The sequence below is a fragment of the Macaca thibetana genome, chromosome 10 (assembly GCF_024542745.1).
Source record: "Macaca thibetana thibetana isolate TM-01 chromosome 10, ASM2454274v1, whole genome shotgun sequence".
Classification (NCBI taxonomy): domain Eukaryota; kingdom Metazoa; phylum Chordata; class Mammalia; order Primates; family Cercopithecidae; genus Macaca; species Macaca thibetana.
The window spans coordinates 86,243,578-86,267,268 of record NC_065587.1 but is presented as its reverse complement, the minus strand read 5'-3'; the positions used below and the strand labels follow the sequence as shown (position 1 = coordinate 86,267,268).

Sequence of the window (23,691 nt, the reverse complement as noted above, 5' to 3'; positions counted from 1 at the left end):
CTCCTCTTGCTTTCTGAGGACGCCCTACTCTGTAACTAAGTAGCTTTTAATAAACCTTCTTTTCTCACTATACTCTGTGACTTACCATGACTTCTTTCCTGCACAAGGTCCAAGAACCCACTCTTGGTGTCTGGGTCAGGACCCCTTTTCTGGCAACAATTAGAGAAAAATAACCCTTATGTGGTTAAGCCTATTGTGTGCATCAAAAGCAGTCCTGAGTGGTACTACCTCATGGCCTGGAAAGGTTGAGAACTATTCTGAGGGTAAATAGAGAAATGGGCTTGGGACAGATCCCCATGGTTTGGATCTATGTCCCCACCCAAATTTTATGTCTAACTGTAATCTCCAGTGTTGCAGAAGGGACCTGGTGAGAGGTGATTGGATCATAAGGGTAGATCCTTTATGAGATCCTTTTTTATTTTATTTATTTTTGAGACAGGATCTTGCCCTGTTTCCAGGCTCGAGTGCAGTGGCACGATCTTGGCTCACTGCAACCTCTGCCCACTGGGTTTAAGCGATTCTCATGCCTCAGCCTCCTGAGTAGCTGGGATTACAGGTGTGTGCCACCACACCTGGCTAGTTTTTGTATTTTTAGTAGAGACGGGGTTTCACCATGTTTCCCAGGCTGGTCTCGAGCTCCCAACCTCAAGTGATTCACCCTCCTTGGCTTCCCAAAGTGCTGGGATTACAGGCATGAGCCACTGTGCCTGGACCATGAATGGTTTAGCACCATCCCTTTGGTGCTGTTCTCATGGTAGCGTTCTCCTGAGATCTGCTTGTTTCAAAGTATGAAGCACCTCCCCTCTCTCTCTTGCTCCTGCTCTGGCGATGTAAAACGTGCTTGCCCTTGCTTGCCTTCTGCCATGATTGTGTTTCCTGAGGCTTCCTCAGAAGCAGAACCTGCCATGCTTCTTGTACAGCCTATGGAACCATGAGCCAATTAAACCTCTTTTCTTTAGAGATTACTCAGTCTTGGCATTTCTTTATAGCAGTGCGAGTGCAGACTAATACACCTAGGAACCCCAGTAATTCAAAGATGTGATATTGAAGAGGATCCTTTCTAGAGGCTGAGAAGGAGTAACAAACATGACAAAACACAGAAGCAACTGGATTCATGGAGCTAAGATCAAGTGCTGCAAAAGGGAAATATGGACCTGGCATACTGGCTCACACCTGTAATCCCAACACTTTGGGAGGCCAAGGCAGGAGAATCACTTGAGATAAAGACTTTGAGACCAGCCTGGGCAACATAGTGAGACTCTATCTCTACAAAAAATAATTTCAAAATTAGCCTGATGTGGTGGCATGTGCTTGTAGTTCCAGCTATTTGGGAGGCAAGGGCAAGGAGCCCAGTAGTTTGAGGCTGTAGTGAGCTATGATCATACCTCTGCACTCCAGCCTGGGTGACAGAGCAAGACTTCGTCTAAAAACAAACAAACAAAACCACCACCACCAAAAAACAGTAAGTATAAGAATCTATTTTCTTTTGTAGCAATACACAGTTGGAGACTGGTTATTTTACCAAGGTTTTGACTGAAATGTTATGATTTTAGACTGATTTAAAAAAAATTGAGGTTGACTCCAAGAACTGATAAAAGCCCTTTGAGGAAGACTGGCATCATGCTTGGTCTATGCAGTCTCTGTACCTGGTAAGTAAAGAATGTCCCTTTCTAATGGCCCAAGATAACCCTAAGTTATCTTGGGACCTCCAGAGGAGAGGAATTCACCCAATTCATACAGGTATTTGCAGAAACAGATAGATTTGTGGCTGGGCTTGAGGCTTTAAAAAGTCTAAATCTGAGATTCCCTATGGAAAAAGCTTCAGCAAAGCCAGTTTAAGAGAGCCTATAAGGCAAGTAATTATTATTGGTGCACTTTATGCAAATAATCAGGCCAAGAATAGTAAGACTAAGATTTATTTTGCAAATAAATTGATCCTACCATAATTTGTTTTTAATAAAAATGAGAGACTGGAGAGAAAAACATTATCATACACCCGCTATTAGATTCTAGCCTTGTCTGTTGTTTTTGAGGGTTTTTCCTTTTTTTTTGCATTATTTTCTGCAATTTGGACTAGATTTTAAATTCTTTCCAGGCTACAACTCCAAACTAACATTCTCTGATAGATTATGCCCACCATTAATATTTGTTTTTGCCCTGTTTCCATAAAAATGCCTCTATTGGCTGGGGGCAGTGACTCATACCTGTAATCCCAGCACTTCGGGAGGCTGAGGCAGGCAGATCACCTGAGGTCAGGAGTTTGAGACCAGCCTGGCCAAGATGGTGAAACCCCTGTCTCTACTTAAAAAAAAAAAAAAATTGGCCGGGCATGGTGGTATAAGCCTGTAAACCCAGCTACTTGGGAGACTGAGGCAGAAGAATTGATTGAGCCTGTGACGCAGAGGTTGCAGTGAGTTGAGATTGCGCCACTGCACTGCAGCCTGGGCAACAGAATGAGATGCTGTTTCAAAAAAAAAAGAAAAGAAAAAAAGAAAAAGAAAAACAATGCCGCTTATTAAAAATCCACTTGCTTTATGTTTTAGACAGCAGGAGCCCAGCAGGAGACTGGTTTTCCAGCCAATTCACTTAGATTCCAAATGCCTTCAAATTTCTTTTTACAAGCATTGTTAAACTAGGCTTAAGCATTGTATTAGTTATCACTGGGTACTATTTGATTTTTAAAATAATTGTTTGTTATATTCAACAGGGGTACAGATGGTTAAAGTTTATGTCTTCCAGACTTCAACAATTCTGAATCAAGCTAATAATGGCCCAAATATTCCAATCCACACCATCCCAGGAGGAGCCCAGTTTTTACAGGTCTTTAACACAGCAAGTGAGAGATTACAGAAACGGGATTTCTCCGTGTTGGCCACGCTGGTCTCAAACTCCTGTCCTTAGGTGATCCACCTGCCTTGGCCTCCCAAAGTGCTGGGATTACAGGTGTGAGCCACTTCGCCCAGCCCCAAATCTTATCTTTAATTGTAATTTCCACATGTTGAGAGAGGGACCTGTAATCCCCACGTGATTGGATTAAGGGGGCGGTTTCTTCCATGCTGTTCTCATGATAGTGAGTGAATTATCATCAGATTTGATGGTATTATAAATGGTAGTTCTTCCCGCACTCTCACATGCTCTCCCTCTCTCTGTCACCTGTCACGATGTAAGACATGCCTGCTTCCCCTTCTGCCATGATTGTCAGTTTTCTGAGGCCTCCCCAGCCATGCGAAGCTGTAAATCAATTAAGCCTCTTTCCTTTATAAAGGAAAGCCTCAGGAAGTTCTTTATAGCAGCGTGAAAATGGACTAATACACAGGTCTTGATCCAGACCCCAGGAGGGGATTCTTGAATCCCGCACAGGAAAGAATTCAAGGTAAGTGGTAAAGTGTGATGAAAGACAAGACAGTTTATTGGAAGCTACTCTGTCACGGAGTAGCACATTTTCAGAAAGCAGGAGGAGGAACACACCATTTTTGTTTCAAGTTTTTCTCATATAGGTGTCTTGTCTATGTAAAGACTAAACTAAGCTGTGCCGATGTGCAGGTGGGCCGACAGCATGACAAAATTTTTTATTCTGTTGATTTAAAGAAAACGATCTGGCCGGGCGCGGTGGCTCAAGCCTGTAATCCCAGCACTTTGGGAGGCCGAGACGGGCGGATCACAAGGTCAGGAGATCGAGACCATCCTGGCTAACACGGCGAAACCCCGTCTCTACTAAAAACACAAAAAATTAGCCGGGCGAGGTGGCGGCACCTGTGGTCCCAGCTACTCGGGAGGCTGAGGCAGGAGAGTGGCGGGAACCCGGGAGGCGGAGCTTGCAGTGAGCTGAGATCTGGCCACTGCACTCCAGCCTGGGCGACAGAGCGAGACTCCGTCTCAAAAAAAATAAAAAATAAAAAAATAAAGAAAACGATCTTTGGCATTTTAGTGTGGAAGTACATCAAAGCACAAGTATAATGATCTTGAAAGCATATCTTGTTATTGGTATTGGGACATCTAGGCTTTCTGTTGTTGTAGGAGTTTGCCCTTGGAGGCATTATCAGGCTGCCTCCTATGTTGTAAACCCCTTAGGACCATGGGTTGTGACTGGAAAAGAGTGTGCCTCACTAGTTTTAAGATGGAGTTGATTTTTTTTTTTTTTTTTGAGACAGAGTCTTGCTTTGTCACCCAGGCAGGCTGGAGTGCAGTGGCGCCATCTCGGTTCACTACAAGCACTGCCTCCCAGGTTCACACCATTCTCCTGCCTCAGCCTTCCGAGTAGCTGGGACTACAGGCACCCACCACTATGCCCAGCTAATTTTTTGTATTTTTTGGTAGAGACGGAGTTTCACTGTATTAGCCAGGATGGTCTCAATCTCCTGACCTCGTGATCCGCCTGCCTCGGCCTCCCAGAGTGCTGGAATTACAGGCGTGAGCCACCGCGCCCGGCCAAGATGGAGTTGATTTTAAAATGTTTTCACTCTGGCTGTCTTAGGCTCCTGCTTCCCTAACACCTTGGCCTTTCAAAGTGTCAGGATTACAGGCATGAACCACTGTGCCCGGGCCCCCTCCTTCATAATGTTAAACCATGCCTTTTACTTAAAGAATTCCAGGAATTGGCCTTAGGAAATCTAAATATCACACCAAGGAAGGAATGCTGAACAATTGACTTACAGCCTTGTTGATGCTGGCCAGACCATCAGATGGCCCATTACTCAACATAACCATCACAACCAGTTATGCCACCTGCATACCCTACCCCTCCTGTGCTTCACCCAGCCCAGCCTGCATACCCTACCCTCCGTGTAAATGCTCATGCTTTGCCTAATTAAAAAAGCCCTACCTGCTCTTTTTGGAAAGTCAGTCAAGGAATTCTCTTTTTCTCCTGTGCTACCTCCCTTATGCCTGGGCATAAGCTCCACTGAAGCCTCGCCTGGGAAAACTCTTTTGTCCTCATGTCTATTTCTATTGCAGTGAGAGCCCAGGAATGAGAGGTTGGTAAAATATTGACTTTCCTCTTTTCACATGACAAGAACACAAATGATCAGATTATGTAACAGATACATTTTTCAGCTTAGGAATGCAGTTCGTAGGTGCTAATGATCATTTTAGTATTTGAACCTTTGTCTGGATGCATGGGAAAGTCTTAAAATGCTATTTGCCCTGAAAACTTGATTGGTTTCAGTTACTGGGGAAGCCTATTATTACAGCTGCTAAAAGCTTGATGATTTTTGGAAAAAGAGGGATGTTTTACTTTTTTCATGAAGGCTTGGCTATTCCACAGCACTGTGAAAAATATCAGATACATCTGTATCTTTAGGTGGTGGATATTGAGGAAGTGGTAAGAGGTTCAAAACAGAATTGTGGTTTTAACTCCATATGTTATACCCAACTCTGTGTTGATTTAATGGGAACTCTCATACTAATTTTTTAAAGTTAGGTAATTTATTTCTTGTCTTAGTACTTCCTTTAAAACCAGCATAGAGGCTAGGCGCGGTGGCTCCAGCCTGTAATCCCAGCATTTTGGGAGGCCGAGACGGGCGGATCACAAGGTCAGGAGATCGAGACCATCCTGGCTAACACGGTGAAACCCTGTCTCTACTAAAAAAAATACAAAAAGCTAGCTGGGCGTGGTGGCGGGCGCCTGTAGTCCCAGCTACTCAGGAGGCTGAGGCAGGAGAATGGCGTAAACCTGGGAGGCGGAGCTTGCAGCGAGCTGAGATCCGGCCACTGCACTCCAGCCTGGGCGACAGAGCAAGACTCCACTTCAAAAAAAAAATAAAAATAAAAAATAAAACCAGCATAGAATAGACACAGGTCTTTTGTTTTGTTACATTATTATCTCTAAAGGGCTTATCTATTAAAATAACTATGTAGAGGTACTTCAGCTAATTTGATTACCTGAAAACAATAATGTGGGACTGTGGCAGTGGCTGTGCTGCACCCCCGTACCCCCTCAGCACTCACCTCTTATGTGCTAAAGGCTGCTTACCCTAAACCATCTGCCACTTTCGGTCCCACAAGTGCTACACAATTGGGAGTTGGGGTTGTATAGGGAGCAGCCCTCAACCAATGATGGATAAGGGGTTGGTGGATAAGTACCCAGCTTCGCATCCCTTGCCTGGGATATCTCTGTGATACATTCTACTCTGTCTCCTAGAACCCTTAGATACATTGAGATCCAGTTGCCCGCATGGTGATGGTGGTCATCCTCCCATCATTGGCTATTTTCCCTTCCCCCTGTCACCTCCCCACTCCTCTACTGGTGTCCTGGGATCATGTCCAAAATACAATACTTGTACTCAAATCCTTGCCACGGGGTTGGCTTCTCGGGGACTCCAAGCTAAGAAGGATGCTTAAAATAAACATAGACCACGTGCAAAAAATAAAGGCAGATATTCGTTAAGCACTTACCATATGCCAGACAACATTTAACTCTCACAACAACTCTTTTGGGAACTTCTGTCACCTTCAGTTTATACATGAAGCATGTGAGGCTTAGAGAGGTTCAGTGTCTTGTCTCAGTCATGCAGCTAATGGATCATGAAGGATTTAAATCTAGACTATTTAACTTAAGCGGACATAGTTTTAATGACCACATGTCCTACAATAGCATATCAAGTTGCTTCTCATATCTTCACTGGTACATAGTTCATAAGCTTTTGAGGGCATTTTGCTGGTGGATTTTTCTGATAGATGAGCTGATAGATTTTTTTGTAACCTATCAACAGTAATAATGTTGCATAACTTGGATGAGTCTGCATTCACCCAATGGAAATCTAAGTCACATGCCAGAAGGATTTTGTTTTCCAGCCACATCAAGAAGTTCAATAATGTTTTATTTTCTCCTGTCTCTTCTAAAATGTTTTTGCAGCTAACCACTGTTCCTGCTGTTTTTCTTAAAACTGGCTGCCCAGCTTAAAATTCCTTGTGTGATAAATAAAGGTCACCATGTATGCCCTGATAACAAGCTGGATTGATCCAGGGTTTTAGCTGGTTGTGATGCTGTGTGAGGCATATTCATTCCTGATAACATTTCATGGGCTCTGGATGACCCTTCTTTGAACTGAAATGCTCTTTTGACTGCTGACTTTATCAAGTTTTTTCTTTGTTACACGTCAAAATACGCTCTCTGCTTACCGCCACTGTTGGTTTTCAGAAAGAGTGAAACAAATGATTTGTGGTTCCTAGAAAATGTTATAAAATTGTTTCCCAAGTTAGGTCACTGCAGTTACAAAATTTTTGTTTCAGTAGAGGAGCTGGCCAAAAACAACAGAGCCAATGGTCAGTCATTATTCCAGGAGAAAAAAAAATATTGAGATTAGCTAGGAGTAACTGCCTCCTTTTCCACTGAAACATAGACAGATTCCTCTAGTGGTGCCGAAACTATTTTGAGATAAATCTCTCTCTCTTTATTTACTGGCTGACTTCCCTAGTTTCTGAAATTGACTTATAAAGTTTTGGAAGGCATTTTAACTTTATAAGGCAATTTATTACAAATTATTTTTCAGAAACATCTTGAGCCAACTAGAAACGAAAACAAGCCATGTTCTCGGGCTATATACTCTAATTCTTGTCTAATTTTTTAAAACTTGGCGTTTAAATTTAGGGTTCCATGTTAAACAATACACTTAGGAAGACTCTATTTGAGCTTAAATAGACTAAGGAAAGAATGCCAAAAGTTTCCATCACCAGAAATATGGTATTATTCACAGGTAATGTGATGTTAGCAAATGTTTAACAACTGACTTTTCTTTTTTTTTTTTTTGAGATGGGGTCTCACTTTGTCACCAGAGCAGGCATGCAATGGTGCGATCACGGCTTACTGTAGCCCTGACCTCTTGGGTTCTAGTGATCCTCCCACCTCAGCCACCTGAGTAGCAGAGACTACAGGCGCATGGCACCATACCTGGTGAATTTTTTTTCTTTTTTGGTAGAGATGAGGTCTCTTGATGTTTCCTAGGCTGGTCTCAAACTTGTGGGCTCAAGCAGTCCTCCCATCTCGGCCTCTAAAGTGCAGGGATTACAGGCATAAGCCACAATGCTTGGCCAACAGCTGACTTTCTAGGAGAGAAATATCTTCATTTGTAGTGTTTATCAATTCCTGTGGTGTAGATACTCTCACCATTTCCAATTTCAAGCTACCGATGAGGTGTCAACCAGCTTGCAAAATTCCTGAAAATTTAGCAATTGGCTCTCATGAGCTCCTCAGAGGCAACTCCAGAACACTTCTGCAGGCGACTCAGCCATCTAGTGCCCCAAATGCAGGCAGGGGAACATTGATGTGTTGACTCTGCAATGCCCTGAAATTGATTTTGGAGGTTACGAGGACATCAGGTAGCAAACCCTCACAAAGTGGCCCTTTTGGATACACTATGTATGTCACCCCAAAACCCAGGTTACCTTGAAAAAATAATGTACCCTGAGAGAATTTTGTCCAAAATATCCTATTTAATTGTCGTTCTTGCCAAGTCATACAATTAGGGTCACCGAGGACAGTCCAAGGGCATTTGAGAGACAAGGACCACTCACAACTCTGTGGCTCTGGTTTAGACTGCTATGTTCAGCAAAGGCTGACCACAGAACAAAATAAGCAACCCAAATCCAACTTGGATGCTACCCTTTGTAATGGATTTTGTTTTCAGTTGACGTCTGAAAAGCCACAGCTATTGAGGATGCCTGGGAAGTGTCTTCATTAGCTGTCACTTAAGGACATCTCTTATTTTGTTCATCTTCTTAAAATAGAAAGCTCTTTTCCAAGGAATTAATTTTTTCTTTTCATGTATCTTGTAACTACAGTCTTTCTGCTGACTGGTGCGCTGTTCTCTTTCTCAATAAGTGTATTTTTGCTCTGTCCCTATATATTTCCTCTAATGATGAAAGACAATGTAAACCTAGCCATCATAGCAGAGAGCAAAGTAAATTTCCATTTTGGACTGCTACTAAATTTGACCATGCCCCTTGGAACAGCCCGGTCAGCAAACATGGAATGAGAGGGCCTGGAGCTGCTGGTAAGATCCCTTGCAATGATCCATCTTTGGCCAAGCACTATTCAGCTTTCCCATTTAAGAGTTTCGAGACAAACCTCCCAACGTGCAAAAACTTTATCTTTTATTTCAAATTTCTATACAATATTCACTAATTCTTTTTTTTTTTTTGAGACAGGATCTCACTGTGTTGCCCAGACTGGGGTGCAGTGGCTATTCACAGGCACAATCATTGCTCACTGCAGCCTTGAACTCCCGGTCTCCAGTGATCCTCCTGCCTCAGCCTCTCAAGTAACTGGGATTACAGGTGCATGCTACAGCTCCTGGCTCCAATATTCACTCATTCTTTAATTTATTTTATTGGGCATCCACTTTGTGTCAGAAGGTTTTTAACTAGTTGATGAATGAGATTTTGTAGCTCTCAGCGTTCCTAATATCTAATGGGTCAAATGAATCAACAAAGCATGGTGAAGTGCCCGTGGTGTAGTAGCAATAGTGGGAAACTATTACTACCTATACGCTTTAAGGGAGAAGGAGGAAAGGATCTTGGAGGAGAGATTATGCTCAGAGCAGAAGGGAAGCAGGAAGGGAGTCTTTTTGATCTCCTGACAGTGACTCCCTTTGCCAAACCCTATAGGAAACTAGAGGACATGAGACACACCTGAAGGTGATGCAGTCTGGGAGGGCCAGGCTTTCCGTGTTGAGAGAGGCATGGAGAAGGATGGAGGGCGGACCCCTGGGGGGATCCTCAGGTGGAGAATGGCCACTGAGGAATGCCCAGCATTGCTATCAGCCCTGCCCTCAAAGAGCTGCAGTCTAGTGAAGATGCTCATATGGCAGGTCTGCCAGGTTAACAGCAGGGGGCCATAACTGAAATGGTGTCTTGGGGTATGGGGGGCATGGGTGTGCAGAACTGAAGACCTCTTTAGACATCTTCCTCCATTATATTAATATACATGAGGGGTTGGGTGGGAGGTGTAAAGGAGTAGGGAAGATGTTGGTGTCCAAGCTGAGGGTGACAGGAAATGGAGAAAAGGATGATGTATGCTGGGTGAGAAGTAAAGCCTGATGACATAAATTTCAAATAAATGAAGGCACAGAAGTCAGCAGGAGTTGACCATGAGCAGGCAGGTGGTAGAGGGTGGAAGAGCAGGAAATACTCACATCACTTGTAGCTCCTTACCAAATGAACTAACAAGTCAGATGGTTGGAATAGGTCGTTCTTCGAATTTTGACCAGACCCTGCTAAACAATGGCGATCTTCTGTGAACTGACCATTTTAAAAATTTCATTAGAAAACTTCATGTGGAGTTTAGGTCTGAGGGGGGCGTTGAGGGGCTTAAAATGTATAGTATACTCCTAAACTGTACCTTATTATACTCCTAAACTGTATGCACAGTATGAAAATAGTTCATAAAATAGCTTGTACTGTTGTCCCCCCCAGTTTCAGGTCAACACTGGGAAGCTAGTAAACTTTGGAAGACAGAACATGTTCTCTTGTGTTCAGTCAGTCCCTACTAATATCAATAGAAAAGTAGACCTGGACCTACAAAACAATGGACAACCCAAATGTATGTTTCTTTTTTTTTTCTTTTTTGTGGTGAGACGGAGATTTATTCTTGTTGCAAAGGCTGGAGTGCAATGGTGCGATCTCAGCTCACTGCATCCTCTGCCTCCCAGGTTCAAGAGATTCTCCTGCCTCAGCCTCCCGAGTAGCTGGGATTACAGGTAAGTGTCACCACGCTCGGCTAATTTTGTATTTTTAGTAGAGACGGGGTTTCACCATATTGCCCAGGCTGATCTTGAACTCCTGACCTCAGGTGATCCGCCTGCTTTGGCCTCCCAAAGTGCTGGGATTACAGGCGTGAGCCACTGCGCCAGGCTCTTTTTATCTTTTTTTTGAGATAGACTTTTGCTCTGTGGCCCATGCTGGAGTGTAGCGACACAATCATGGCTCACTGCAGCCTTGACCTGCCAGGCTCAATCTATCCTCCCACCTCAGCCTCCCCAGTAGCTAGGACTATAGGGGCACACCACCTTGCTCAGCTATTTTTTTGTATTTTATATATATATATAGAGAGAGAGAGAGAGAGAGACAGGATTTCGCCATGTTGCCCAGACTGGTTTCAAACTCCTGGGCTCAATCAATCCACCTGCCTCAGCCTCCCAAAGTGCTGGGTGATAGCCACATGCCCAGCCCCCAAATGTATGTTTCAATCTATGAATACATGAATGTATATTTCTATCAGATATATATTCATGAGCTGGGCATGGCGGCTCACACGTGTAATCCCAATACTTGGGGAGGCTGAGTCAAGAGGATCACTTGAGGCCAGGCGTTTGAGACCACCTGAGCAACACAGCAAGACTCCTGTGTGTACAAAACAGTTTAAAAATTAGCTGGGCATGGTAGTGTGCACCTGTAGTCCCAGCTAGTTTGGCAGCTGAGGTGGGAGGTCAGATGAGCCCAGGAGGTTGAGACTGCAGTGAGCTGAGATTGTACCACTGCACTTCAGCCTGGGCAAGACCCAGAGACAGAGAAAGACCCCACTGGAAAAAAAAGAGAAGAAATATATTCATGGATGCATGTGCCCAATTCCTTGGACTCTGTCTCCTAACTGGTACAAAGCAGGGCTGGAGCATCCTCCTTTTTAGGACAGAGTGGGCATGCCAGTTGGACAACTGTGGCTTGGTAATACATCAAACCACCTAACAATCTATTCCCAGAAGGAAAGGGACTGTGGTTCAGATGTAGGCTGACCCAACTTGAAAGTGGTGGTAGGTTTGTTTAATGATATCTTAGAGAGAAATACAGAGCAGAAATATGAAAACCATGGCTAGATTTATAGCCACAGAAATTATAACCGTAAAAGAGACTTCTCCAAACTCAGTCCTGAGGATGGCACCCGCTGGGACAATGACTCATTTCTGCATTTCTGAGGTCATGGGAAGGGCTGCTTTTCGTGCATAATCAGAATGACGATGAGTTGGTATGACAATGTCTCAAGGACATTCTGAGACTGTGTAGAGAAGGCAAGCCCAGATGTGTCTGAAAATCCATACCATCATTTTGGTAGGTGTAAAACTCCTACTGTGGCTGTCAATGAAATTTTGGTTGCTGAGACCATGATACCATCTGGTGAATCAAAGGAAGATTTTTGCATTTTCTTGCTATCATTAAGAAACACCTGTTGTCAGCACAATTTTCCTGGAGGTGTTGGGATTTTGAGAGGTAACTTTTTCTTTTGTTACAATTTCAAACTTATGGAAAAGTTGCAGGAGGAGTAAAAGGAACTTCTATACCTCATACCTAAATCCACCAATCATTTGCTTTATTATTCTATGTACTTATTTATATATGTTTATATCAACATAAGTGCATGTCTATTATTTATTTTTTGAACCATTGAGAGTAAGTTGGACATCATGCCTCCTTATCCCCAAACCAGTTTCCTATGAATGAGGTCATTTTCTTTCCTTCCTTCCTTCCTTCCTTCCTTCCTTCCTTCCTTCCTTCCTTCCTTCCTTCCTTCCTTCCTTCCTTCCTTCCTTCCTTCCTCCCTTTCTTTCTTTCTCCCTTTCTTTCTTTTCTTTTTCTTCCTTCCTTTCTCCTTCCTTCCTTCCTTCCTTCCTTCCTTCTTTCTTTCTTTCTCTTTCTTTCTCTCTTTCTCTTTCTTTTTTTTTTTCTTTTGACACAGAGTGGCCTTCTGTCACCCAGGCTGGAGTGCAGTGGCACAATCTTGGCTCACTGCAACTTCTGCCTCCCAGGCTCAAGTGATCCTCTCATCTCAGCCTCCCAAGCAGCTGGAACTACAGATGTGTGCCACCATGCCCGGCCAATTTTTGTATTTTTGGGGTAGAGACGGGGTCTCACTATGTTGCTCAGGCTGGTCTTGGATTCCTGGGCTCGAGTAATCCTTCTGCCTCGACCTCCCAAAGTGCTGGGATTATAGGGGTGAGCAACAGCACCCAGCCAAGATCATTTTCTTACATGTCATAATACAATGTTTAAAATTAGACATTTTAAATCTGATACAATGTTTTTATCAATCCCCATTCCATATTCAAATTTCATCATTTGTCATAACAATGCCCCTTATAGATTTTATTTTTGCAGTCTAGGGTCCAGTTTAGAATCCTGCATTACATTTGGTAATCCTGCCTTTTGTCGGTGCCCATCAGTCAAAGAACCAGCCACACACTTGCTGTCACACAAATTTGGGGTTTTTTTTTTTTTTGGATACTTGCTTCAGTTTCTGAATTAGACCCTGAGAAAAGCAGGTTGGATGCTTAGTGCTCTCTTTGATAATGTTTGAATATCAGGCTTCACTTTCCAGAAACTCTTCAGAGTCAACTACATGTGTGCAGTTGGAGAGACAGTCTTGCTTCTGAGTGTGTTTCTCCATCTGCTGTGACCCTTCCTGCAGACTCATCACTTTCAGGAGCACTGAGCATACTTCACAGGTGTGTCTTTAGGGACTGGGGCCTCACAGAGAGGCCCGGCTACAGGGAGCAGGGATAGTAGGGTTCTGGGAGCCAGGGGTCTGCCTGCCCTTTCACTCCTGGGCTGTTGGCCGCCTTATTCAAAATGAGACTTTCCATAGCTGATTTACCTTTTGAGTTGGTCCAGTTTGGTGGGAAAGGCTTCAAACTGTGCACCCTGGAGGGACCATGTGGCAGGGCATTCAATTTTAGCGCGGGGTGGCCCTCTTGTGGCAGACATTTGCATATTCTGGGAAAAGGAGGGATGGTAAAAGGTGCAGTCAGTGTTAGAGCAGTATATTCGTTTGCTAGGGCTTCCAGAACAAAGCACCACAGATGGGTCCACCCTAACGGCCTCAATTTACTTTAATTACCTCTTTACAGGCGCCATCTCTGAAGGCAGCCACACTTTGAGGGAGTTAGGACTTCAACATGTGAGATTTGGAAGAAGACAATTCTGCTCATAATAAGCAGAAAGGAACCTTAGATATTCTCTAGCTTAAGTCCATCATTTTAGAAAACAGATTGACCTGATCAAGGTCACACAATAGTAGACAGCAGAGACCTAACGTGAAACCCACCTCTAAGGAATATGAGATTATCTCCATTACCTTTTGTTTCTGTAAAATGTCCAAAGCAAACTCAGAATGTATCTTAACTGAGAGGGATGGCTCAAAATGCTAGAGTATGAAATTGGCTAAAAGGCAAAGCATCTAAGCCTATTTTACTCAGGCTTTTAGATATTTGTTAGTGAAAAAATTTTAATTAAAAAATTTTAAAAGTTTATTTTACATTTAAATAACTTTATTTTATTTATTTTTTGAGACACGGTCTCATTCTGTCACCTAGACTGGAGTGCAATGGTACAATCTCAGCTCACTGCAATCTCTGCCTCCCAGGCTCCAGTGATCCTCCTACCTCAGCCTCCTGAGTAGCTGAGACTACAGGCATGTGCCTATATTTTTTGTAGAGATAGGGTTTCACCACATTACCCAGGCTGGTCTTGAACTTCTGGGCTCAAGCAGTCCACCTGCCTTGTTCATGATAAAAGATATGATGAACATTAAACCTGGCATATTTCACTAATTTCTGATATTTTTATACTGTTAAAATCACCATGCATCTGGTATTTTGCTTTTCTTTTCCCCTTCAAGTTTGTTATAAGCATTTTCATTTATATCAAAGTATGTTCCACAAGGTTAAAATTTTTTTTTTTTTTTGAGACAAAATCTTGCTCTGTTGCCCAGGCTGGAGTGTAGTGGCGCAATCTCCTGCTCACTGCAAGCTCTGTCTCTCAGGTTCACGCCATTCTCCTGCCTCAGGCTCCCGAGTAGCTGGGACTACAGGTGCCCAGCTATTTTTTTATATTTTTAGTAGAGACGGGGTTTCACCGTGTTAGCTAGGATGGCCTCGATATCCTGACCTCGTGATCCCCCCGCCTCGGCCTCCCAAAGTGCTGGGATTACAGGCGTGAGCCACTGTGCTTTACCAGTTAAAACTGTGTGATGGGGCCATGTGTGCTAACTCACACCTGTAATCCCAGCACTTTGGGAGACTGAGGCAGGAGCATTGCTTGACCACAGGAGTTCAAGACTAGTGTGGGTAACATAGCAAGACCTTTTTTTTTTTAAACATAAATACATAAATAAAATAAATAAGTACAATTTTTCCATGGGTATAGCCCATTTTCTCCTATTGTTACTGCAGTTTGCTAGGCCATTCTCCTCTCTGCACCTCTCCCTCTCTTAGCCATTATACATATATATAGCTATAACATAAAGCAAGTTGTATTTATTAAATGTCTATACTGCAAAGGTGATCACACTTTTTGCAGGTGTTTTGGAAAATAATTTCAAACTTTCTAGTAAAAATGGCAAGAATAGTACAAACAACCCAGATTCACCTCTTAATATTTTGTCTAATTTCCTTTCTATCTCTCATACTTACTTATATTTATATTTATACATGCCATCTTATTCAGAATCATTTGAGAATAAGTTGCATACATCATGGGTCTTTGCTCCTAGATAGCTCAGAGTATATTTTCATTTTTTTGAGATGGAGTCTCGCTCTGTTGCCAGGCTGGAATGCATTGGCATTATCTTGACTCAATGCAACTTCTGCCTCCTGGGTTCAAGCAATTGTCCTGCCTCAGCCTCCTGAGTAGCTGGGACTACAGGTGTGCACCACCACGCCCTGTTAATTTTTTTGTATTTTTAGTAGAGATGGGGTTTCACCACATTGGCCAGGATGGTCTTGAACTCCTGACCTCATGATCCGCCCACCTTGGCCTCCCAAAGTGCTGGGATTACAGACGTGAGCCACTGCGCCCAGCATCTCAGAGTATATTTTCTAAGAATAATGATATTATTTTACGTAACTGTAGCATAGTCATAAACTTCAGTAAATTTAATCTTGATACAATTTTATGGTCTAATCTACTGTCTATATTCTAATTTTGTTAATGAACGTAGTGATAACCTTTAGAGCAGATTTTCTCCTCCACTACAAGATCCAGTCTAGGATCCATATTGCATTTATTTATTTATTTTTATTTTTGAGACGGAGTCTTACTCTGTCACCCAGGCTAGAGTGCAGTGGTGTGATAATGGCTCACTACAACCTCTGTCCCCCCGGATTCAAGGAATTCTCATGTCTCAGCCTCCCAAGTAGCTGGGACTACAGGCACAAACCACAACGCCTGGCTAATTTTTTGTATTATTAGTAGAGACGGGGTTTCACCGTGTTGGCCAGACTGGTCTTGAACTCCTGACCTCAGGTGATTCACTCACCTCAGCCTCCAAAGTGCTAGGATTACAGGCATGAGCTGCTGCACTCGGCCCTATATTGCACTTAGATGTCATGTCTCTTTAGTCTCCTTTAATCTGGAACATTTTCATAGCTTCTCTTTGTCTTTTATGATATTAACATTTTTATAGAATGTTTTTATTAATAGAATGTTCCTTCTTTGGGATTTATCTGGATGATTCCTTATGCTCAGATATAGGCTATATATTCAGGTTATGCAGGCTAGATAAAAGACATGTCTTTCTCAGACAAACCCAGATACCCTTGAGAGTGGAAGATGATGCTTGCTATATTTATGCTGAGATAGTGGGTGTAAATGTGGACCGTCTTAGGCAAACTGGGATGTATGGTTACCATACTTATATAAGCGATTATATAAGCGATTATTCTCATTTTACCAGTCTCCATACTGGGACTAGATAGGTTACATCACTTACTGAAGTGATGGGACCAGAACTTAACCTCAGATCTTTCTTATTCTAACAACATACATTTCCTGTCCCTGCCCCCAAACTAGTGCCATTCAACTGTATTTAGAGTAACTCTTCCATAACTGACCTTTCATCAAGTCCTGTGGAACCTATCTCTACAAACATGCCTCTTGAATTAACAAATTCATTCAGCAATGATTTCTTCCTTATGCATATGATCTCTACTCCTACTGAATAACCTCCCACCAGTGATATGGTCTTTAGGGTTGTTGACAAATATTGCACACTCCTTCTAAGCACATAGCAGGATTGCGTTTCCCAGTGCACCTGAAGTTAGACAATACAACCGCAGCATTTTGCTAAGATCTTTATTTCAGAAGTTGTCCAGATTATCTTGTGTTTTCATTAGTCAGTATGGATTCTCCACCAGCACCCTGAGGGCAGAGACTTGATTTTGTGCAATATTTAACTCTGAGGCTATGCTTTGTGAGGAGGTATTTTCTGAGTGTTTATTTCACTGGATTAAATTGAAATAATTTTTTGTTATGTTTCTAGAATATATTTTTCTCAGATGGGATTCCCATGTGTGGTCGATTGAGTTGTGGGTCCTGATTCTCCACTCCAGCATGATGGGATTATCCACCCACACCCTTGCCAGGGCCTCAAGCTGAGCCCTGACTCCTCCTTGCCTCCTCTTGACTTTATTTGTGGCCATGTGATTTGCTTTGACCAATAGGATGCCAGCAGACATGATGCAAACAAAGGCCTGGGATGAGCTTGTATGGCTGGGCTTGCTCTTGTGCTTTTGTCATCGCTAGTTCAGAAGCTTGAGGGACATTGGGAGCAGAGCTGCCCCTGCTGAAAGGAGACCTACAGCTGGAAGACGGCTGAGCTCCCAGTCCCAGGGAATGCAGTGATAAATACTTCTATGCCATTTAGTTTTGGGGGCAGTTTGTTCTGTAGCAATATCTGACTGATACACGATATCAAAGGAAACAAATGATTTTTATAACTCTTGCTATATGTTGGTTTTGCTCTTGAGGAAGCCTGAAGTCAATTTACTATGCTATCAGCATGGTATATGTGCACCTACAAAAATATTCATATGGTTCTTCTCAATTTGACCATACAATCAAATTTTATGTATTTTTATTTATTATTTTTATTTTTACAAATGAAAGAAATGGGGGTCTCACTATGTTGCCGAGGCTCGTCTTGAACTCCTGGCTTCAAGATATCCTCCCACTTTGGCCTCCCAAGGTTCTGGATTACAGGTGTGGCCCACTGCACCTGACCAAATCTAATTTTAAATGGTTTAAGGAAATAGAACAATAACCATGTCACCAGCACAGTTTAGGGCCTTACAGAGCTTTATTCCAGACTGAATCTATTATCTTAAGGTAATAATTTGGTGTAATAATAAACTCCACAAAGATCTGTGTAATTTTCTTTCTCCATCTTTAATTTGTAGTATAATCACACACAATTCATATAGTTAGTAATTATATGGTACTACTAATCCTCACTTTTAAGAAAACAACCCTTTGATAATGACTTTTAAAGTTGGAGGTATGACAAAATATTTACATTCAGAAACATTCTCATCAAGTGGTATTAATTTCTTTCAACACCCACAATTTACTTTTAAATTTGTCAAAATTTAGCTATTTTGTGTATATATATTTTTATTTATTTATTTTAAAAGCTTGTCCTTAAAATCCAACTGTTAGTTCCATAATAAAAATTAAAATGAAACATAATGGCGAAAAATCCTTTATTATTCTCTAACTGAGGGTTAGCCAATTAATGGCGGATCACTTGAGCCCAGGAGTTTGAGACCAGCCTGGTCAACATAGCAAGACTCCATCTCATTTTTTATTAAAATTTTTTGTATTACATTTTATGTTAAAAAAGGGAAAAGAAAAAAGCAACTTTTTTTTCTTTTTTTTTTTTTTGAAACGGAGTCTCACCCTGTCACCCAGGCTGGGGTGCAGTGGCGCGATCTCGGCTCACTGCAGCCTCCGCCTCCCAGGTTCCAGCGATTCTCCTGCCTCAGCCTCCCGGGTAGCTGGGATTACTGGCACGCGCCACCGCGCCCGGCTAATTTTTGTGTTTTTAGTACAGACGGGGTTTCACCATGTAGGCCAGGCTGGCTTCAAACTTCTGACCTCAGGTGATCGGCTCGCCTCGGCCTCCCAAAGTGCTAGGATTACAGGCGTGAGCCACCTATTATAGCCCCATAGGTGAGGCTCTATTTGTTTTTTCCATTCAAGAAAGGATGTCAAACTCCATCGGAGCATGGGTGAATTATAAAAACATAACCGTGCATGTCTCCTAAGTTACTGTAGGCTCTTCACAAATATGTACTGGTATTACTAAGAAATTACTTGCGACACACCTCACTACTTATGGAGACATGCCATTTTATTTTGCATCCATGGTTAAGAACCTCTGCCATAGAGAGGGGTGCTAAACGTCGTGTTATGGTTATGAGAAAGAATTGCTGCATGCATAACCGAGCAATTGGAAATAAAAAAGACCAAAAGAAAAAAAAAATTGCTTAAGTAATCAGAAAAAAAAAATGGCGTTGTTAAAGAGTTCTACAATTGAGTTTGAATGAGAGAGGAGACAAAGTGACAAGCCCTGGGCTCTTAAGCTAGTGCAAGTTTAAAGAGCTCGCCTGGGGAATTCCTTCACAGTCCCCAGTGGAACCAGTCAAAAGAGCGTCATGCCTTCCGTGTCCCCTGACCCTCCATTCAATCAAAAGCAACAGGCCTGAACAATCACGGAACAAAAACCTCATTGCCCGCGTAACCTTCCAACCCCGGAGCTGTATGGGCCGCTAATCCGCCGCACAAAGCGGGCAGCTGCTCTTTTCTTCTCCCGCGCCCGGGCCCAACTGCTGATCGGCTCTGGAACGTCCCAGTAGCGCGCCGGGGGCCTCCGGTGTTTATTTAGCGGGCTGCTGGCTGCGCCGGGGGCCTCCTGGAGAGCCGGCTCCGCGCCGCCCGCGCGCCCGCGCCAGAGCAGCCATGTACCGGCGCAGCTACGTCTTCCAGACCCGCAAGGAGCAGTACGAGCGCGCCGATGAGGCTTCGCGCGCCGCCGAGCCCGAGCGCCCGGCAGACGAGGGCTGGGCTGGGGCCACTAGCCTGGCGGCGCTGCAGGGACTCGGCGAGCGCGTGGCCGCCCACGTCCAGAGGGCCCGCGCGCTCGAGCAGCGCCACGCCGGGCTCCGGCGGCAGCTGGATGCCTTCCAGCGCCTGGGCGAGCTGGCTGGGCCCGAGGACGCCCTCGCCCGCCAAGTCGAGAGCAACCGCCAGCGCGCCCGGGACCTGGCTGCCGAGCGCACCCGGCTGGAGCGCCAGGGCACCGAGGCGCAGCGCGCGCTCGACGAGTTCCGGAGCAAGTAAGCGGCGGCCATCGGGGGAAACCGAGGCAGGGCGTGGGCCGCCCCGGGGGCGCGGGGCTGGGAGCACGCTGCTACCCACGCAGGGGTGGAGGTCCGTCTCTGGTCCCCTGTCGATCGATGACCTCATCCATGCACGCAGGTGGCACATTTCCTTAAGTTAAGACTAGCTTCTATTTTGATGACACGTCAGTTTACACTAAGTTGTATCATTTACTTTTCATCTATTTTTAAATTTAGATATAACTTGCATTGTTATAAAATGCACATATTTTAAGCGCATAGTTCAGTGAGTTTTGACAAATGTATATACCCGTGTTACCATAAAACAAGTGAGATATTTCCACTACCCCTGAAAGTTCTCTCCTCCCCTTTCCCAGTTAGTCCCCTTTGCCCCAGACCAGAGGCACCCGTTCTGATTTCTATCACCATAGATTGAGTTTGCCTATTCTACAGTTCCACAAAAATAGAATCTTACAGCAAGTATTCTATTGTCCGGCTTCTTTTGCTCAGCACATTGTTTTTGAGATGTACCGGTGTTATTTAATCCTTACAGACTTATCTTTACCGCACCTGTTTTACAGATAAGGCGACTGAGGCTCAGAAAATGTAGGAATTTGGGGCAAGGCCCCTCAGCTAGTGAATTACTGTCCCGGGACTGGAATTTAGGTGTTGGGCATGTTAAGTGTAATTGCCTTCATGGCATGGCAGCTGACACCTGGGAATTAGGCTCACTATGTGTCCTCTAGGGTCTTGATACTCAAAGTGCAGTCCATGGACCAGCAGTATTGGCATCACCTGGGGGCTTGCTAGAAATACAGATTCTTAGGCCCATCCTAGAACTCCAGAATTAGAATCTGCATTTTAACAAGCTCCCTAGGTGATTTGCAGTTTAAAAAGTTAAATGTTGAAGACTAAGAAGCACTGGTCCAGGGCATGGTCTCCCCTCCCACAGATTGAGTGATGTGTTAAAATCACATAGGAGCTGTTTAAAAAAATACGCAATTTGTCAACATTTTTTCAAGTTATAAATGTGTGTGCTCTTTGACTCAGAAGGCCACTTTGAGGAATTTATTATAGGATGCACTCCAGCAGGTATGAAATGGCAGTGAGTAAAGATACTCACTGCAACAGGTATACTACAACAGGTACACTCCAGCAGGTACACATTTGCAATGGCATGCCTGCAAATATACTCACTGCAGCAGGATCTGCAATAAGCCTGGAACCAAATAAATGCTCATTAATAGGAAACAGGTGCTTCCTCCATGTAATGGAATACTGTGCAGTGGAAAAAAGTATGTTATTGTCATTTAGTTTTTTAAAAAGGGAGACGAGTAGAGTTTTTTTATTTGTTTTTGTTTTTGTTTTCTTGCATAAAAAGAATTTCAGGACACACACAAAGACACACACACAGACACACACATAGGCACATGCCCCAATGACACTGGCTACCTGAGGGGGATAAGTGAGTAGGAACTGGGCAATTGGGAGACAGAGGTGGGAAGGAGACTTTTAACAGAACGTCTTTTTATATCTTTAAAAAAATTATTTAACTGTGGTCTGGGTGCAGTGACTCACACCTGTAATCCCAGCACTTTGGGAGACTGAGACAGGCAGATCACTTGAGGTCAGGAGTTCGAGACCAGCCTGGCCAACATTGTGAAACCCTGTCTCTACCCAAAAAAATACAAAAATTAGTTGGTTGTGGTGGCACACGCCTGTAGTTCCAGCTACTCGGGAGGCTGAGGCAGGAGAATCACTTGAATCTGGGAGGCGGAGGCTGCAGTGAGCTGAGATTGTGCCATTGCACTCCAGCCTGGGTGACAGAGCAAGACTCTGTCACAAACACACACACAATTATTTAACCATGTAAGAGATTCATCCATTTAAAATTTCATAAATGAATTTTAAAATACAGATGTTCAGGCCCTACCCTGGACCTCAAGTGGGGTCCAGAAGCTTAAACATTTTTAATGAGTGCCACTGGTCATTCCAGCCAGATTTGGGAACCCCTGGTATAGGGTAGTCAGAGGATTTCTCCAAACCTGCTCTATATTTGAGTTCCAGTTTCTCAATCTGAATCCTGGGCAGGTTATTCAATGTTGTGTTCTGAACACATTTATTAAATCACATTTATTGATTCGATTCCTGTCAACTCTTTTGAGGTTTAATCTATAGAAACAGACTTGGAACTGGTAGAAGGGACCTGAAAACCCACTTGTTACGGCACTTCATGGGGAAACTGAACCTGGGAGACGGCCTGTGGGTGGTAGAACTTGAACCTGGGTTTTCTCACCCTGGGCCTATGCTCTTTTGGGAACACTGTATCTTGAGAGAATGTGTTCTTGGACTCCTGCAGTGTAAGGCCCAGAAATAGGACCTCATTCAGATGTAGCTCATGTTCTCCAAAGCAAAGGGGGAAAGTGCCCTGTGGCTCAGACATCCAGGGCAGCTTAATGGGCCATCAGGATTCCCTGGATGGCCTTTGTATTGGCATTAGACCATAGTGTACTGTACTTTGGCTGGCAAGCATGACATCCATGAGTCCTAGTTGAAGGAAATGCCGTGTTGGCTTTTCCTGGTCTTTACTGATTGCACTTGGTTCTGAGTTATATGCCCATCATGAAGCAGTTCCTTCAGGCTCTGTGATTTATTTAAAATTCACATTAATTTATTCTCTCCCTTTGCCCCCTTGGAGAAGTTTTGACATTTGGATTGTGGTAGTGGGAATTGCAAATCATTATAGAAATCACGCTCATCCACATCCATAGGCACACACACATACACATACATGCCAAGCTTGAGTTTACATTCCAGAGGTGAGTTGATGGCTAGCTAAAGCCAGGGGAAAATAATGCAGCAATGGGCTACTATGTGCAGCCTTGGTTCCATGCTAGCGCTAGTCATAATCTCTACCTGGCAGTTGAATAATTTCAAAATCAGGTCTTTAACAGGTCAAAGACTAAACGAAACACTAAATAAAGCAAGAATGAAATAAAAACAAAACTATCAAAATACAATGACAGATTCAATTATCCAAATCGTTGAAAACTAAAAATAATTTATGTAAAACAGTTAATTGAAGCCAGTGTTTTCATTTTATGAATATACTTATATGGATATATACATTATCATGAATTCTTTGTAGTGAAATCTCTCTCTCTTTTTTTTTTCTTTTTTTCAAGACGGAGACTCGCTCTGTCGCCCAGGCCGGAGTGCAGTGGGGTGATCTCCCCTCACTGCAAGCTCCGCCTCCCGGGTTCACGCCATTCTCCTGCCTCAGCCTCCCCCGTAGCTCGGACTACAGGCACCCGCCACTAAGCCTGGCTAATTTTTTTTTTTTTTTTGTATTTTTAGTAGAGTCGGGGTTTCACCGTGTTAGCCAGGATGGTCTCGATATCCTGATCTTGTGATCTGCCCGCCTCGGCCTCCTAAAGTGCTGGGATTACAGGCATGAGCCACCGCGCCTGGAAGTCACTTCTCTTTAATATAATATCTAGACTTGTCTTTACAGCATGAAAATTACCCACAATATCAGGTTAATATGTTGATCGTCAAATGTGTTCTTAAGCTATGGAAACTCTTAGATATT

General features: G+C 43.5%; 2 protein-coding genes and 1 long non-coding RNA gene across 16 annotated transcripts in view; 2 read left to right on the top strand and 1 right to left on the bottom strand.

The window, feature by feature from the left end:
• The window catches only part of LOC126929209 (uncharacterized), a 30,741-nt gene extending 20,507 nt beyond the window's left edge, over positions 1–10,234 (top strand). The window contains exon 4 of one of the 2 annotated variants that reach the window (XR_007717095.1): positions 9,145–10,234. This is a non-coding gene — a long non-coding RNA (uncharacterized LOC126929209). Of the gene's footprint in view, positions 1–989; positions 1,457–9,144 lie in introns of those variants that run through there. The other variant, XR_007717096.1, reaches the window with a different exon arrangement.
• Positions 1–23,691, bottom strand: part of DSTN (destrin, actin depolymerizing factor) — a 1,228,633-nt gene that overhangs the window by 56,013 nt on the left and 1,148,929 nt on the right. The window contains exon 1 of one of the 12 annotated variants that reach the window (XM_050745400.1): positions 19,429–19,438. The exons of 10 other annotated variants lie outside the window; for them this stretch is intronic. The gene's annotated coding sequence lies outside the window, so the exon portion shown is untranslated. Of the gene's footprint in view, positions 1–14,880; positions 14,891–19,428; positions 19,439–23,691 lie in introns of those variants that run through there. One more of the 12 variants, XM_050745388.1, reaches the window with a different exon arrangement.
• The window catches only part of BFSP1 (beaded filament structural protein 1), a 47,464-nt gene continuing 34,039 nt past the window's right edge, over positions 10,267–23,691 (top strand). The window contains exons 1-3 of one of the 2 annotated variants that reach the window (XM_050745356.1): positions 10,267–10,537; positions 10,647–10,694; positions 13,304–13,430. In XM_050745356.1, the coding sequence (XP_050601313.1) occupies positions 10,456–10,537; positions 10,647–10,694; positions 13,304–13,430 (257 nt within the window). In that variant the 5' untranslated portion in view covers positions 10,267–10,455. Of the gene's footprint in view, positions 10,538–10,646; positions 10,695–13,303; positions 13,431–19,669; positions 20,097–23,691 lie in introns of those variants that run through there. The other variant, XM_050745355.1, reaches the window with a different exon arrangement.